Genomic DNA, 19,197 nt, shown 5'->3' on the forward strand with positions numbered 1-19,197 from the left:
AAGATGGATTATTCCATCTTTCTAATTATAACCCACTTCCGGTTCTCAAAACGAACTGAGAACACTTTTCTTTTTTTCATGCAGGTAAAAGCACACGGGAAACGATGCCCTGAGTCACAACGGGGGATGCTTACATAAATTTAAATATTTGTATAGTATTCATGTTCATTGTCTTATTCATATTTTTAGGATGTATTGTCTATCATTGCAGAAACTGCTTTGGGCAACCGTTCTCCTCTCCCTCAGTTCCTGGGGAGGCTTCGGCTCTCCTAAGTGCTCACCAAGAATGGAGGGTCAGCAATTTGAGTACAGCCCATAATGGGACGAGATTCTGGACTGAGGATGCCGATGCCTGGCCACTCCATTTTCCTGGAAAAGGGTATTTATTGCCTTAACCGGACAAAAGAGAGAGAAGTAAAATTCAGGGAGAGTGTTTGTGAATGGGCTTTATCCCCAGCCTTTGATTGCTATGACCCCTACTGCAGACCCTATGATTGTTCTAAATACCAAGGGAGATGGAACTGAACATGTAAAACTCACTAACAATAGCTGGGTAAAATGTTCATACTAAGAACCTACAGGGGAAGGTTGTAAAGCAGTAATGCGAGACCGGTTCTTTGACGTGATGTTTGGAAATTGTCTACATGCCAACAATACAGATAAAAGCCATATAGTGCAGGTGTTTCAGTGGGCCTGCCACCTGGAACCCAATGAAGTGATTAGTGGTGCTCGAGAACCTATTTATAATTTGAATCGCATTATTCGATTACAAGCTGTTTTAGAAATTATCACCAATGAGACCGCTCGTGCCCTGGATCTATTAGCAGACCAGGCCACGCAAATGCAAACTGCAATATTCCAACATCGCATGGTTCTCGATTACCTGTTAGCTGGAGAAGGGGGTGTTTGTGGTAAATTAAATGATTCAAACTGTTGTTTAAAAATTGATGACAATGGTCAGGTGGTCAAAAAAATAACTTCTGGGATTAGGAAACCAGCCCATGTCCCTTTTCAAACCTGGAAAGGTTGAAAATTCAAGCCCTTCTCATGGCTTCTGGGTGCTCCGTGGGTTAAGCATATATTGTTTTATATGTTATGTGGCTTGGCTATGGTAGTGTTTTTACCTTGTTTGATTCCATGTTTTATACAATTGATTCAAAGCGTTGTATCGAACACGCAATTTGTCTCTACCATTCTGCCCAATGGCGTTAAACAGATTCGTGCCATACGTAAAAAGGCACCATCTATCATACAGGTTGCATTCTTTTCTCACTTACAGTGGCCACCATTCCAGTCACGGGGTGGCAAAACAGCCCACTCACTGCCTTATTGGGAATAAGCATAGCAGTGAGCTACCCGTGAAGGTGAAATGTAAGTACCCAGGTCTAAACTACACATGTGCTCTGGGCTGGGGGCGTGGAAATACATTTTCCTGCTGCATAGGCAGACCCCAGCTCCAGTGAACCAGACCACAATCTTCAGCTCCACAATTGACAACATACCCTTTTGATGCTTAATTCTGTGGCGGTTATTCTGTTAGCTCTTCTTATGCTTTCCCTTGTGATATGTATGTGTTGGTCTTGTAAGTGTCCATGTAACCTGTTTCACAGTTGTACTTGTCTTCTCCCCCCAATCCCCAAGGGCCGGGAGCATGTCCTTAGGCCCAGCCTGGGACACATTTTGTTTAAACCTGTTAGGTTAAAATATTGTTAATTGATATTTTATTGTTATCTTTATTATATGTTTGGTTAGAATATTGTTAACCATTGTTAGTGTTAATATTGTTTTATTTGTTGCGCGGTTTGGCCTTATTACTGTTTTTGCCATGTATTATTCTCTGCTTTATTCAATTAATTCAACGCGTTGTGACCAACATGCAATTTATAGCCGCCTCATCACTGGACAATGTTAAATATGTCCATGCGGTGTACCCGCCAAAACCTTCAGTTGTGAAAATTGTATGGACAGATGTTTTTTCCCTGTTTTCTTTTGCTATGTGGTTTTGTCATGTTAATGCTTCTTCTTCTTGCTATATATTGTTTCATATTTTGTACAATTGATCACTATTTCATTGGATGAATTCATATTTTATACAGTTGATTGCTATTTCATCGGATGAATTATAAAATGCTCTTTTCTGGCCTTTTCTAAACAACTATCCTTTCCTAAAACCACCATGGGTCCTAGAGCAATCTTTGAGCCACGGGGTGGTGTGAGAGACTGAAATGTCCTATGACTGTCTCAAAGCTTGCTTGTGTCTGTGCAAACCTCCAAGAGAAGCTGCTGCGGCCTGTGAATTGGTCTGGGGGATGTCACCCAGAGAAGCGGGAGTGTATTGAAGGATGCACCCCCCCACTTCCTTGCGGTTGCATTGTCCTGACTCTTTAGACAAGCCTCAAAGGGGCAGATGTGTACTGAGTTGGCCCCATCCTGTAGCCATTTGTGGCTCTATTGTGTAGGCCAGACCCCATGCATGCATTGCTAATGAACTGACAAGAGGCAAAGGTTCCTGCCCTGAAGCCAGATGCAACAAAACTTGTTGGACCAGAGAAAAAAAAAAACCTAAAGGTGGCCAGATATGCTAATCAGCGGATACGATGAACTTAAAAAGGCAGCAGAAAATTTTGCTCAGTGTGCATCTACCATCGAAGGCAGATCCGTGTGCACCCACCACCGAAGAACTGAAGACTGAGGACCAATGGGACACCGCTGGATCCATGGTGGTGACTATTCTTGCAGCCCTATCCCCCATCCTTGCTTTATTTCTGCCTTTTCCTTCCATTCTATCCTATCGCTACCCCTCTTCACCTTTTTAATAATAAAAACCTGTTTTGGGTATACAGCATTTGACCTTGTTTGTGTCTTAATCTCACTCTTGGGATCGTATTGAAACATCCCCCGGCATTGGATTAGGACAGATGGTCTTGAACCTGATCTTCTACAGCAGGCTTTTCCCGATCCAGGTATCGATACGATCCCAGGAGCAATATCCCCCATTCAAATTCATATTTTTTCCATGTTATCTTATACAAAGGAGTCAAAATCTGTCTTAAATGGGGAATATTTTGCCATGAAAAGCCAAACAGTCCAATAAATCTCTGCACTTCATTCTTATTTTTGGTACTGCAAAATCAAAAATTTTCTGTCGAGCTTTGGGTAATATTTCCCAATGCCCACAATGCCACTGAATTCCTAAAAATTTTACCATTTGGGACGGTCCTTGAATCTTGTTAGGATTAATTTCCCAACCTTTCTGCCATATATGTTCCACCATCAGTTTGAGTATTTGTTGCACTTCCTCCTCATTGTTTCCCTGAATCAAAATGTCATCGATATAATGAACTATTTGCATATGAGGAGGCAGTTTTATCTCATCCAGGTGCTCAGCCACTGTTCGATGACAAATGGTTGGGCTATGCAACCATCCCTGAGGCAGTCTGGTAAAGGTATTCTGTCGTCCCGTCCCTGCCACGTGAAGGCAAATTGGTCCCCGTGCTCCTCTGCAATTGGGATAGTGAAAAAAACATTAGTCAAATCTATTACAGCATACCGAGTTCCTGGATGCTTCTGAACTTTTTCTATTAAAGTAATAGTATCTGGTACGGCTGCCATAAGAGGTGGGGTGTGTTTATTCAAATCCCTAAAATCTACTGTCATTCTCCATAACCCATCACTTTTCTTGACAGGCCATACCAGATTGCTCCAAGCTGTGGTAATTGATTTCAGTACCCCTGTGTCCAATAAATCTCTAATTGTCTGTGATATCTCAGCATGCCCTCCTGGAATTATATATTGCTTCATACTCACTAGTTTAGTAGCAGCTGAAATCTGTACAGGAGGCATTTTCACTTTCCCTACTAAAATCGTTCTAATACTGATATGATTTTTCACCCCAAACTGATACTGACCGTCCAGGAGATTCAAAGTCAGTCCCTTCAAAATGTCTATTCCTATTATATATTCAGGAATGGGGACAATCATGACTGAATACAATCATTTTGGGAGATTTCCTATTTTCATTTCTGTTTGTGTTTGTACAGCTTCAATTTGTTTTTCTCCCAAACCTGTAATAATTACAGGTTGTCCCCTAAATTTCTTGGGATTCCCATATATCAAGGAGGCCTCCACTCCTCTGTCAATTAAGGATTTTACTATTTGCTAGGACCGGTTTTTCCAAAATATTTGGAGCTCCACATGGGGTCACCAGTCCTTCTGTGCCCATTGCACTGGAGCTTGGCCATCACTTCATTCTTGTTTATGACACTGAACTATTTCCCTAATCTCTTTCCATGGGTATGAATCAGAATATAGCTCCCAATCCTCCTTCTCCCCTGGAACAACTGATCTGCCCGTGGAGGGCCCACCACATACAGATGTGGAGTCCCGGTGAGGTTCAAGAAGAGGTGCTGTAGGCTGAGATACCCCTGGATCCTTTGTCTTAGAACTCTGCACTCTCTTGATAGGTTTATTCATCCCTCTCTCTTTATATATTTACCATAGCTCATTAGTTGGAACACCGTCAATTTTTTCACGAGACATGCCGTCTTTTAACAAAGCCATAAACATTTCCTTATGAGAAAACCTGTTTTCACTGGCTTTAGGGCTGTCTCGAGTACCTTGATTCCCTGCACTCCGTCTGGGGCCCCACTCTCCAAGGTCACCCAGCTGCTGTATTTTTCTATCACATCACAAAGGGGATTTCCTATCTCATTAATCAAAAGAGTCGTGATTACGTTTTTGTATGCCGGTGGGGCAGTCTTAATTAATCGATTCCTGTGAGTAACCGTTAAAGCACCAAGCATCATCACATCAGGGTCTCCTACAAAGTTTGCCATTTTCATCCCCTCCTCCTTCATTCGTTGTATACAGTCTCACAAAGTATACAACATATGTTCTCCATTTGGCCAATCATTTTCTGTAGGATACTTAGTATTACATCCCTGAGCCACCAAAGCCATTGAATTTGTATCCTGATGATTATTCCGAAATGCGTCTTGCACAAAAGAATCTGAACTTAAAATCAAAAATTTCTTGGAATCTCCTGGATCTAGGGCTACCCCTGCCGCTCCCTGATCATGCAAATGCACCATCCAAGAGAGCAGGATTTCCCCCGGTCTCTGTTTAAATCTTTCAATTATATCATTTACTTCATGCTGAGTATAATCTACCACATCCTTCCTCACTTATTGCCCATTAACATCTAATTCTATTTTCCATCTCCACACTGGTTTCATATCCACTACTTCATCTGAGGGACCAACCTCATCAGAATCCATATAATTCCAGATATCTCCATCCCATCTATCGGGATCCCACTGTACACCCACTTCTGCAATCACTGCATGCACTTTCTTGCAATTCACTCGTCCCCTTCTTTTCTTATACTGCACAACCCTTACTGCAGCTCTTTCGGATACAGTCTGATAAGTATCCAACTTATCGGCCAGCAACTTATTTTGGCACTGTAACATTACAATTTGACTCTGCAAATCACACAGTTGTCGCTCCATGTGGGAGCATTCTAACAACAATTGTTCTTTCTGTTGGTGCTGTTTCTGATATGCTGTTAACAAAATCCATCCCTGTCTTCCCGAACCCACAATTTCCTTTCCTTTTTCTATAGGCAATTTTTGGATGCATTTTAACACAACCAGTGGTTTGGACTCTTTCAGCTGTCCTTCCTATTGTTCACACAGTCCTCTGACCTTAACCCACTCGAGAGCCAGCAAACTATAGGGGAGGTTTTCCCATCTGGGAATTTTGGATGGAGCTGATTCATTACGCTTAGATTTAAAAAGTGACATTTTGTTCGAATCCTGTCCGTGATGCCAAATTTGTTTTGCCAATTGATGGGGTCAACAGAAAGGACACAGACACCAAGTTAAAAAGATAAGCTTATTTTACTTTAGTTTAAAGCAGCAGAAAGAATAAGCAAGGTAATGCACCTGATCATTACTACATAAAGTTAACTATAGTGATTAAGAAAGATACATCACCAATTTCCCTAATACTTTACCATCATCCAGATCTGTGCTTCAGCTGAGGAGCCCCGTCACAGCAAAGGATCAGAGAACTGCTCCCGGCAGTTGGGAAATCCTACGCAGTGTGTCTACTTGTAGGTGATGTCTCCATCTTCGCTGTGAGAGGGTCCTGCTTTTATACAGTTTAACAAACAAATCATATTTAAAAAAAGGGGCACAGAAACATCTGGTAGATTGACTTCACTTCACTTGGGCGCATCCCGGATCTGGTCAGGATCCCAGGCGCATCTGAGGAGTTCCTGTCCTCTAGGAGACACCTGGCTTACGGTCCAAATATATATATTCTTTATCTATAGCTTTCAGAGGATATTACCATGGTCATATTTCATGCTGATATGATGCTGGTGGGGAGGTTCACTCAGAAGCCAACTCTGGTTCGAGGCCTATGGTTTAGGCCTTTTTATGTCACCTGATCCCTGGCTACTCAGACAATTTCTCTGTATTCTTCCCAGGCTACCTGTCCTTGCTTCCACCCTCTGTAGGCTTCCTTTCTGTGTTTGAGTTTGTCCAGGAGCTCCTCGCTCATCCATTCACAACTCCTGGTGTTCTTACCTGACTTCCTCTTTGTTGGGATGCATCACTCCTGAGCTTGGAGGAGGTGATCCTTGAATATTAACAAGCTTTCTTGGCCCCCTCTTCCCTCCAGAGCTTTATCCCATGGTGCTCTGCCAAGCAGATCCCTGAAGAGGCCAATGTCTGCTCTCCTGAAGTCCAGGGTAGTGAGCTTTCCGTGTGCCCTCCTTGCTGCCCTAAGGATCTTGAACTCCCCCACTTCATGGTCACTGCAGCCAAGGCTGCCCTTGAGCTTCACATTCCCCACCAGCCCCTCCTTGTTAGTGAGAACAAGGTCCAGCATAGCACCTCTCCTCGTTGGCTCCTCTATCACTTGGAGAAGGAAGTTATCATCAATGCATTCCAGGAACACTTATGGACTTATGATGAAGTTGATGAAGTTATCATCAACGCATTCCAGGATTGCTTATGCACTGCAGTGTTGTCCCTCCAACAGATATTGGTTTAAGTCCCCCACGAGGACCTGGGCTTGTGAACATGATGCTCCTCCTATCTATCTCTAGAGGGCCTCATCCACTCGGTCTTCCAGGTCGGGTGGCCTGTAGCAGACCCCCACTATAACGTCACCTGTCCCTGCCCTCCCTTTAATCCTGACCCATAAACTCTCAGTCGGCTCCTCACCCATTCCCAGGTGGAGCTCCATGCACTCCAGCTGGTCATTGACATAGAGGGTGGCACCCCCTCCTCATCTCCCCTGCCTGTCCTTCCTGAAGTGCCTGATTCATAGAAGTCATAGCCTGATTCATATATAGGGCAGGAACATTTTCCCTATGCCTGACTGCAATGGATTTAGTCATATAGACCCTTCATGCATTTGTTCTAGATGTATTGCCTCTTTAAATCACTTTGGACTGTTTGCTTCAAAGACTGCCTGTCATGCTCATTAAGTACAGACTATCAATGTACAAAGGCCGAAAGATCATTTCCACCTTTACATGAATAAATATATCTCAACATTAGCTGAGTAGTGTAAGCTTGTCCTCTGATGATGAGATTGACCAAGGTTGTTTCTTAGTGCAATGCTGTTTCATCTCCTGTGCCCAGCTGTTGCATGATCTTATGCTTATACTACAATTTCTCTAGGACAGATTTTTTCCCTCCTTTAGGATCATCCACATCACTGGGCTATTTAGTAGGCTTAAATCTTGGTTATCAATCCATGGTCCTACATGCCATCCTGCATATGGTTTATACTCGACAGGAGGAAGAGAACTGAACACTCATCTCCTCTATTTCAGACGAGTACTCTGACCAATATAATGCAAGAAAAAATTGCCTTTCCATATTTCTAGATAAAAATAAATGTGGTTGCAGTGCTTGGGGGGTGAACTCAGTTTTGTCAATACATGTTAAATTTATTGAATCATCATTCTCGAGGACTAAAAAACTTATAGGTGAAAGAGCAACTGGTTATTGAATCCCAAGCATCCAGAGGCAGAGAAAGGCCCCAAGGTATTCAATACAGCCATGACTGTGGTGCATCTGTAGAGTAAGTGCAAATCAAACATTTAAGTATCCAAAGATATTTTGTTGGTTTAAAGTTATGAGCTTGGAGATACTGTCACATCCCACTGAAACGAGGGAGACAAGTGACTTAGATTTGTAAATCCCCAATGGAGTGGAAAACAGTGAGACAAGTCTCAAAGTCTAGACATTTATTAATTTCCCACAATGTACTAGCTGGATACATGATAATTGACTAAGTACATAACGAATTATGGCAAGTGATATAGTATGCCTTGTGTTACCTAACGATAAGAAGGAAAAAGGGAAAAAAGAAAATAAGAAAGACAGAGAGAGAAGTAGAAATAGAGATCACCAGTCCGGGTTCCTGTGTCGGTCCTGCCAACGAGGGTTCAAGGATGCATCCGTCTTCTTTCACTTCACTTTGCTCCTTCTCTTTTTTCACTTGTTGCCCCCCCTCAAATTATATACACATTCCTTGGGTCCCTCCCCTAGGTCGACCTACCTATCTACATATGACATGTGTGGGTAGATAGGGTAAGGTGCTTCATGGGATGATGTATGTACTGGGTCTGGCTGAGCCGGAATTGGTTTTCCCCTGTAGCAGCCCTCATGGTGCTGTGTTTTATGTTGGGAGCTGGCAGGGTGTTGATAGCACACTGGTGTTGTGGCTACTGCTGAGTAGTGCTTACACAGCACCAAGGCTCTTTCTGACATTTCCCCCCCACACACAGTGGGACGGGGTGGGCAAGATCTTGGGAGGGGACACAACCAGGACAGCTGACCCGAACTGACCAAAGGGATATTCCAGACCATATGACGTCTGCTCAGTATAAAGCTGGGAAAAAGGAGGAAGGGGGTGGGGTCACCCTTGGTCCTCCGAGGCAACCACTACGCGTATTGGAGCCCTGCTTCCTGAGAAGGCCCGACATCGCCTGTTAATGGGAAGCAGAGAATAAATCTGTTTTCTTTTTCTGCTTACGGACCTTTGCTTTGCTTTGCTTATATTAAAACTGCTTTTGTTTTACCCACAATATTGGGGTTTTTTCTATCTTATTTTCTTTCCCCTCTTTGCCCTGTTGAGAACAAAAGGGGAAGGGGGGGGAAGTGATAGAGCAACTTGGTGGGTACCTGGCATTTAGCCAAGGTCAAACCACCACAGTGTACTTAGTTATCTTGTTAATCCTTGTTACCTTGTTACCTTGTTGTACTAGTTATCTTGTTAATCCTCATTAGCATATTCAGTGGTGTCAACTTTAATATGCATTTCATGGATAATGAAGCAAAGGTCATTCACCGGACAGATGGCCCTTGAAACTTTACAAGATGCACAAGAGCAGAAGCATCCTGTCTTCACAGGGATCCTGTGCTATTCAGGCAGCCTTATCAGCTCCAAACTCCACACTATCCACCCTGTGACTACAGTTCCGTTACTTGTGAGTGTTTGAGACATTCCTCGGCTCGGAAGCCCTCCGCTCCCCTACATCCCTTATCTCTGTTTTTCTCAGTCCTTGTTTCTCACAGGCCTGTTTTTCTCAGACCCTGTTTCGGGGAGTTACAAGTCATCTCTCACAGATACCTACACTGCAATTTATTTCAACTAATTTTAGCTGTCCAGAAGTTACTATCTACTTTACAAAGTTATTTCTATTGACTCTAAATTGAGTGAGGAGCTACAGAGAATGATTTATATATTTTAGAACCTTGCTTAGGTTCTTCATTTTTAGATATATAGAATTATGGGAAATGTATTACATTCTAAATGCACATATGCAAAAGTAAGGTTTTAAGTATTTCCTGGTGAAATCGTGTTACAGAACTGTGCCTACAGTGAAACTGAAGTGTTGATTTGGTTTAGAAATCTTCTCCTTATCCTCTAATCTTTCATGTCCAGATCTTAATAAGATCACTTGGAGCCAGGAACCCAAATACAGTTTCCTAGGTTTTCAGGACATTTATTTTTTAATTATACACTTCTCAAAAAACTCAAATAACTCAATGATTATTATTCTAGGATCCATACAAACCAATATGCTGCTATAGCTCTACTGAACTGGGTAGCTGCAGAGTAGTTGGCCCCAAATACCTGAGGAACTGAAAAATACCTGGGGAGAAAAATGGGAAGAATAAAGTATTAACTGACTTTGACATTCAGAATCAGTAAACTTTAAATATACTTTTTCTTCAATCCTGCTTGTTTTATTTGATTTTGATTTCTGCTCAGCTGACTAGAAAGAACAGTCTAAGCACAGTGTAAACTTTATCAAAATAGTAAAAGTTATGGAGCAATGAGCAAAAAGGCAAAAGGCTGGGCAAACGTTTAACTGCAAATGCAAAATCTTTTCCTCAAAGGATAGGTAAATTTGATGCAATTGCTTTTATTACTAATATTACTTCACTGCACTTACATGCCCACCTAAAATTAATCCATTGAAAATTTAGCCCATATGTACCACAATCAAAAAAATCTCTAGGAAAACGTGATCATATTCAGTGATGACTTTCTAGGGAGTAGCAAAAACAAAGGAAAAATAGCTACTCCTATTTCCAGATAGAGAGGACAAAATTAAGGTAAAAAAATAAGGGGGGAAAATGAGTAACTCGTAACAAATGTCTTAAGAAAGATAAAATTGCCCTGTAAAATGAGCTAAATGCTGTTATGTCATTAGACAAGACATCAGCAAAATATTTTGAATAAACTGTACACTCTTAAGGATAATATCATTTTCCATTAAAAGTTTTTATTTCCCCACTGGTTTTCAACAAGCTTACTTGCTAGATTTTTGATTTCTACAGAGTTAACTTTCACAGCAGAGGGAAATAATGTCATCCATACAGCCAGTCACTGTGACAAGTTTTCATGAACTCAGAAAGTGGGCAAGTAGTAATTTATCCTATCTAAGGATGGAGGCCAAGAAATTTGGGAAAAAATAAATGAAAATTGGGATTTCCCCTCAGCAAATATATTTTCCTAATATTCTAATTTTCTCCTAATCCTAAGTGGATAACATCTGTACTTTATTTTTTACCCCTAAAATGACCTATCTTTGAGGATATCCATGTAAAAAAAACCAAAGAAAATATATGGAAGTGAATGCAGAAGATCCCTTGCGTAAAGGAGACAATGAAGAATAAAAATTAGAAAAAAACAGACGATACAATGGGGAAAACACAGCTCTCTTTTATTATTTCTACATTAATCTTTTTCTGGTTTGGAGACTTCACAGAAGCACAGAATCATTCAGGTTGGAAAAGACCCTTGGGATCATTGAGTCCAACCATCAGCCCTACTCTACAAAGTTCTCCCCTACACCATATCCCCCAACATCTCATCTAAACGACCCTTAAAGACATCCAGGGATGGTGACTCCACCACGTCCCTGGGCAGCCTATTCCACTGTCTGACCACTCTTTCTGTGAATTTTTTTTTCTAATGTCCAGTCTCAACCTCCCCTGTTGCAGTTTTCCTTTTCCTTGAAAGACTAATGAGCCCTCTGAGCAGCTAGCTGAGTTTTCCTAGCAACCTGCAGCAGTTGGAACTGAACATACGATTTCAAGTCCAGCACCTGCTCTTCTCTTTCTTAATTAACACAACAGTTTGGGAGGTTCTAATAAGTTAAATGGGGGGGCTAAAATAGAAGGTATGGGTATGTCGGGGTCACCATTAGCCGGGGTCCTTATTTCTCCGTGCAGGAACAGGAACAACACAACACCAATATGATGATCAGATCGTCCATTTATTTCCCCATCCTGGTTACATTTATATTCTACTAAGTTCCGTACACACGCTCATCTATCTTCTAATAGGCTACAGGTTATCTGCACGCGCTGTTCATGCGCCTCTACAAGCATTTGCATTGGTTAATTGCAATTAGTACGTAAAGCCCAAAACTTGCCAAAAACTCCCTTATCTCATACCCTGTTTTGCTCAGACTTGTGTGCTTTTGCTGACCACATATGTTTCTCACTTATCTGCTATCTTGTGTGTTTTTGCAGCCTTATTTTGCTGGCCTTGTCTTCGTCCTTGCATTCTTCTGCCTGCACTAACTTCCCTCCAGCGCGGCCCAGACTCCTACATGGGTAGAGGAGGAGAATGAAAATACATACAGTAAATCCTGTCTTTAAACCTCTATTGAAAGTTGTAAGATGTTAGCCTGGCAGAGAGAGGCAGGGAGACAGATCTGCTCTCCTGGCATCAATGGGTATTTTTTCATTGGTATGACAAGACAAAATACATGGAGACCTTGGATTCTTCGCTGATGTTGTCAAAGGATGTTTTTGTTTGTTAGTAGCAATCTTGGAAGTAGCGAAGACAATAGAACTAAGGCATTTCAGGACATCTTATGGGGTCCCATGATAATATGGCTTCAGCATTAGTGTTCTTATTGACTAGCCATGAATTTGAAGCTGGTGCCCTGGAGGTGAAGAGCACATTTGCTCAGTATAAATTTCTTGAATGCAACTGGTAGCACAGCATATGTCATAACAATACGATGTTCAGTTCTGGATCTGAGCATAAGAATTTATTACAAATCTGAGAAATGCTTGCATTCACATAGGCTGCCACACAACAGACCAAACTGGAGTATGAAGTATACCTTCATGAATGAGCACTTCCCATGGGCCCATCACCCTCAGCCCATTGTCTCCAGAACTGAGCATGGGATGGGCATACTGTTGTTCAAATAAAACCTTTGGAGAGCCAGGAAAACAGAGAAGAGGATTTCATAATGCCAGTGCATCAATTCAGCCAGCCTGACACCTGTGTCTAGTAGCCCATAAACAAATGAAAGGTCCAAGGTACAAGAGTATCTCAATAATCTATGCATTATCAATAAATCATTCCATACTTAAAAGTACATGCAAAATACTTTTTTTAATTTTCTTTTTTTAGATACTTACTGAAGTCTTCCCCCACCTTTTTTTTTTTTTTTTAAATAATTACTTACTGCTGCTTCTAAAGGTGTTCATACAAGTGAAAGACTGAATATCCAGGCCAGGCCTAAGCATCCCTGCATTTGGCAAAAGGCAGCTTCTGTTAATCTGCCATTTGCCTTTTATGCACAAAAGCAGTTAGACATATGCTCATCTGTACAATCATTGTTACATTTCAAAAAAGGAAAATCTTTTTTTAAAGTCTGTTGGAACTTTAAAAGACCAGCTTGCTCTCTTTTTTGCTTTGTTTGTAAGCAAACTGATATCAATCTTTCCATTTGTGACAGGAAAATATTGGACATTTCCGACACATCTAGGTTTCATCTCTGTCAGCAATACTCTGGTGGTAGCCTTTTCAACTTCACTTCACTTGAGGTTAATCCATCCTTCCAATTAAATACTCTGAGGTGAATTTGGCTCTATGGGGAATTCAGAATGATTCACTTGACACCTACATCTTCCTTCTACCCTCAAACTAGAAGGAAAGTCAAGTCTTATTGTCACCTATCCTGAACAAATCCCTTTCTTCCTAAAGCTTGTGGGGGATGGGTATTTGCAGCTCTATGAGAAAGTGATTCTGAGATTTTTGGAACAAGGGAGTGGTTCTGATACAGGGCCTTACCCAATGTGTCAGCATCACAAAGAGATGTTCTTGAAGCAGGCTGAGCCCTCAGCCAGCACTGCTGCCGTGGACTGTCTCATGCATCCTGTGACCTGGCTGCAAAAATGAAGCTATGGATGCTCCCAGGCAGAGGAAGTACAGACTCCCCATGCTCCCCCTGCTTTCAAATGCTGACTGAAGAAATATCAATTCACTTCTGTGAGAGACTGAAATGTCCTATGACTGTCCCAAAGCTTGCTTGTGTCTGTGCAAACCTCCAAGAGAAGCTGCTGCGGCCTGTGGATTGGTCTGGGGAACGTTGCCCAGGGAAGCTGGAGTGTATTGAAGGATGCACCCCCCCATTCCTTTGCAGTTGCATTGTCAAACTCCGTAGATAAGCCTCAAAGGGGCAGACCTGTACTGAGCTGGCCCCATCTGTAGATTTGTGGCTCTATTGTGTACACCAGACCCCATGCATGCATTGCTAATGAACTGATAAGAGGCAAAGGTTCCTGCCCTGAAGCCAGATGCAACAAAACCTGTGAGACCAGAGAAAAAAAAAATAAAGGTGGGCAGATATGCTAATCAGCAGATAAAATGAACTTAAAAAGGCAGCAGAAAATTTTGTTCAGTGTGCATCTACCATCGAAGCCAGATCCATGTGCACCCACCGCCGAAGAACTGAAGACTGAGGACCAATGGGACGCCACTGGATCCATGGTGGTGACAATTCTTGTGACTCTATCCCGCATGCTGAAGTGCTAAGGCTTGGACAATAAGCCCAAGCCAGAGTTCACCTATAGATGAATCCTGTATGTTTTATAATTGACAAGCATTGTATCAATAGGTATTGTACTAAAATTATAACAGACCACCTGTCCGGATGTAACAGGTGGGAATATTGAAACCTGAACAATAAGTCTTGAACCGAAATTGCTAACTCCGTATGTAGTCATTAGTGAGACATGTATAGAAAATGTAACTTAAACATCATAAAATATGTATCCTTCTTTGTGTGTGTAAACAAGGTAACAAGGCCACAATAACAGGGCCACAGAGACAATTGTCTGGCCCTGTGACCTGGTGTGTGACCTTGCTCATAAATCACCTAGATAAGCTGGGAAAACTCCCTTAGTTTTTTCCCTGAGCCCCGGCCAGGCTCTGGGAAAATCTAACGTGAGACTGACTCCAGATATTTCCGCTTAAAACAAAAGGTGCCAGCTATTCTGGCTTACTGATTTCAGGTATATATGGCTGGGCCCGCTCACAGCGACTTTGGAAGCCTCACCTACGGGTGGACGCACCACGTAGGATTTCCCACTTGCAGGGGAAGGTTCTCCAAATCCTCGCTGTAACCGGGGCTGCCCAGCGACTGCGGGTCTGGATGATGGTAACGTATGCAAGTGGTGATGGATCTTTCTTAATCACTATTCTCTCTCTCTTGTAGTAATGATTTGATGCATTACCCTGTATTTTCCTATTTGTTTAAGTGCGCTACTTTGTCTTTTCTTACTGTATGTTTTCTATATTATTCTGTTATATTATTTAGTTATTTCTAGTAAATACGCCTGCTCTTTTCACTCTGGTGTCTGAGTTTAATTGATATCCCTGATGAGCAAAACACATGCTTGCCTTATTTCTGTCTTTTCCTTCCATTCTGTCCTATCGTTACCCCTCTTCACTTTTTAATAATAAAAACCTGTTTGGGGTATACGGCATTTTACTTCGTTTGTATCTTAATCTCGCTCTTGGGATCATATCGAAATCCCCCCTGACATTGGATCAGGACATTAAATTGGCGTCACGGACAGGATCCCTAGAGACGAGAGTGCCGTATTGCCTGGCTGTGTTCAGTGGGACCTCTCAGAAACATAAGGGTGCGGGTTCGTGTTGTGTTTGGAACTTACGTGCTGCCTCCCTGAGAGGACCGCTTCCCTGTTTTATACATGAACAGGGTTCTCGGGGAACAGAAAGCATCTAATGAGGGTGCGCCCTCCTAAGAGAGAATAGGAGGAAGAGTGGATAGTTTTTTTTTTTTTTTTTAGTGTGTGTTAATTAAGGTGTGGCCTCCTGAGAGAGAAAAAGGGAAATCTGGATATTAATGTGTGGTCCTCTCAGGACGATAGCCCCTTTGTGTTATTTTTGTGTGTTAGATTAATGTGTGACCTCCTGAGAGAGAAAAGGGGAAATTTGGATATTAATGTGTGACCCTCTCAGGACGATAGCCCCTTTGTGCTAAGAAAAAAAAAAGAGGAAAAAAAAAAGAATGGCCACCCAGAAGGCAGCCAATGCTTGTGATTATGTCCCCTTGCCAGTCGAAGGGATAGATAAATTATATGACCTTTTGGAGGCACATCAGTCTTGTCCCTCACTCCAGGGATGAGACTGGCCAAAAACCCACTGGTTTCAACCAGAGTGTAGTGGATAAGATAAGGGTGTTGCAGAAGGAAGCTAAGGTTAGGAGGGGGAAAGGAAAAGTTATAATTTGTGCAGTGTTGGGAGCAAGTCTGGCAGCAGCGGTGGAGGATAGAAAGCAAAGGCTTTGTCAAGCTGATACTGTAATTGACTCCCTGCAAATGGTAATAAAGACCCTGCAGGAAGAGTTGACAGAAAATAAACAGTTGCTGGAGGAGAAAAGAAACCAAAATGTAATATTAAAGGAGGAATTGAGGAATCAACTTTTAAGGGAGGTGGATACCCTGGCAGAGGTACAAGTGAAGCTTTCAGAGAAGGGGATAGGGCAAATCTATCCCCAAGGAGATTTGCAGAAGGCAGAGGAAACTGCAGAAAGCCCCCGCACCCCGCCCCCGCACCCCCCCCCATGTATCCCCTGGTTAAAATGGAGTACTTGTATGAGGATGATAACGACCGTCCTCACATTATCACCAAAGAAGTCCCATTTACATCAACTGAATTAGCAAAGTTGAGAAAAGATTTTGCAAGGACTGCGAAGGAATTGGAGTATGTGTGGAGAGTGTCTCTGTCAGGGGGGGTTGGAATCTTGTTGTCAGAGAAGGAAGTGGAAGGTTACTGGGGTCTGGGTGTGTTTCTAACTACCGGTAATCACTGGGCCCCATGGTCGTTAACTCAGAGAGGTGCATATTGGGCTAGAGGGCTGAACACCTTGGAGAGGGGAGATCCCCTCGCCATAACAGGTGCGGTGGATCAGTTAGAGGAAAGTGTGCAGAAGACGGCCTGTCTGCAGATGATGTATGATCAGGAGCTCAAGCCTAACCAGGGCTCCCCGATGATGACGCTTGTGGACCCAGAGAGGATGACTCCTCTGATACGGGGACTTCCTGACTCCCTAAAACCCATTGGGATTCAATTACAAGGGAAGATTCAAAACACCCCTGAAGGAGAAAGAGTTACAGCTGCTCTGGAGGCGATAATGACCCCTGACCAGCGGCGGTCGGGAAGGAAAGTATGGATGTGGGGAGAGGTAGCCCAGGAATTGATTAATTTTGGGAGAAAATATGGCCCCGTTGGTGGATCGTCCCAAAGAACTGAAACTAAGGTTGCACAGGCAGCAGAGCAAGTTAACGGGCAGCAACCATCACTTAGGAAGGGCCAAGACTTGGGGTGCTCCAAGGCAATAACCCCATAACTCGACAGGGACTGTGGCAGCTAGGGCTTCAGAAAGGCACTCCCCAGGACTTGATGGACGGAGTCCCAACCCAAAACTTAGAAACTCGTGCAGGAATGGTCAGAGTGAAAAGTCACTTTTGGACCAACCCCTAATGCTCCACCCTTGATAGACCTTGAGGAGGAACCGACCATGGAAAACAATGTGGCAGGAATGTCACGTCCTGCTCAGACGAGGGAGACAAGTGACTCAGATTTTCAAATCCCCAATGGAGCCCACAACAAGTCTCCAAGTCCAAACATTTATTAACTACCCACAATGTACTAACTGAACACATGATAATTGGCTAAGTATATAGCAAGTTGTGGCAAGCAATACAATATGCCTTGCATTTCTTAATGGGAAAGGGAAAAGACGGAGATAGAGGGAATGGGGAAATACAGATCACCGGTCTAGGTTTCTGCACTGATCCTGTCAGCGAGGGTTCCAGGAGGCATGCATCTTTTTCGCTTCACTGCACTCTTCAGGCCCCCCCCCTTTCTTTCCCCCCTTTGATTTATACCCACTTTCCTTGGGTCCGTCCCCTAGGTCGACCCACATACCTACATATCCCATGTACGGGGAGGGGTAAGGTGTTTCATGGGATGATGTAATTAGCATGATCATGTTAGCCTTCGTTAGCATATTGAGGGGTGTTAACTTTAATATGCATTTCGTGGATAATGAAACAAAGGTCATTCACCGGACAGATGGCCCTTGAAATTTGTCCCGGTGCACCAGAGCAGAGCCGTCCTGTCTCCACAGGGCTCCCTCCTCCAGTCCCATCTTGTGTTATTCGGGCAGCCTTATCACCTTCGACCTCCACAGAATGCACCCTGTGACTCACAGTTTTGTCTTGCGAGTGTTTGAGGCATTTCTTCAATCAGCCTCAACTTCTGCTTTCTCAGACTGTTTTTCTTAGTTTCTCGCAGGCCTGGTTTCTCGTCTCTCACATCCCACCCCGTGACTCAAACACTCCAAGTTCTTCTTTGACCATTGTGATCTCAAAAAGGTATAGGGAAAAAGAAGACACAAGGTGAGAGAGCATATATCTAACTGCTGCAAGGCATATTATTAAAAGCAAAAATTTGCATAATATCACAATGCTAATATTTACAAGCCGTCTTCCCCACCCCGTGAGTCCTGAGGATACCAGTGATGTGACCCATGACCCAGGGTTCCATCCATCAAACCAGTCCATCAGTCAAAAAAGTTCTCTGTTCCTGTTGGCGATCTTCTTCATCGTGGCACGGGTCTCCTCTATAGAGGTGGTGGCATTGTGGATGGTGATGCAGCATTCTCCCTCAGTTAGACTCAGCACACCGCACAGTCCATGTTCCTTCAGCAATGCTAGCCGGATTCTGCAACACCATCTTAGATGCTTGTTGGGTCTGCACCTTTAATTCCTTAAAGGCATACCTTGTTAGTACATAGAATTGTTAAGTTAAATTTTCTAAAACTATTTGAGGTTACACAATCACATTAGCAGGTCTATAAGGATTAAATGGGAATACAATTTAATATTCAGGTACAATTCATTAATGCTTAATTTGTGGGATCAGACCCCTCCAGCTAGTCTTTGATTACTTCATCTTGCTGTTGGTGGATGTGGTGTTGTAAGGACCACATACAGTTATATGAGCTAGCACTGTAATCTGTTTGGTATTTGCAAGCACCAGTGTGCAGTCACAGGTGACTCACAGGCTTCCTTAATTTTGGAGGTGATTCCCAATAAGGTAACTTAAGGCACAACTCCAGGTTAACCTTCCAATAAGTGAACTCATTAAATGTGCCTGTAAAATTTCCTGGATTGTTGATTGTAATTGACTGGCAATGATTTATTCCACACTCAGCAGGTATGATTCCACAAATTATATAATAATGTAAGCAGATTACAAATAATAACTAGCCGATAATGCCTATAACTATTGAAAATGCTAAAAGTAACATAGGTCCCC

At 42.7% G+C, this 19,197-nt stretch overlaps 1 protein-coding gene across 1 annotated transcript; it reads left to right on the forward strand.

The window, feature by feature from the left end:
* The first annotated feature begins 601 nt into the window (after positions 1–601).
* On the forward strand, positions 602–17,221 carry LOC141917848 (uncharacterized). The gene is given in 3 exon segments (XM_074811434.1): positions 602–911; positions 16,321–16,418; positions 16,421–17,221. Coding segments are annotated over 3 exon segments (1,209 nt in total).
* The last annotated feature ends 1,976 nt before the right edge of the window (positions 17,222–19,197 follow it).

This window comes from Strix aluco, chromosome W, assembly GCF_031877795.1.
Source record: "Strix aluco isolate bStrAlu1 chromosome W, bStrAlu1.hap1, whole genome shotgun sequence".
Taxonomy (NCBI): Eukaryota; Metazoa; Chordata; class Aves; order Strigiformes; family Strigidae; genus Strix; species Strix aluco.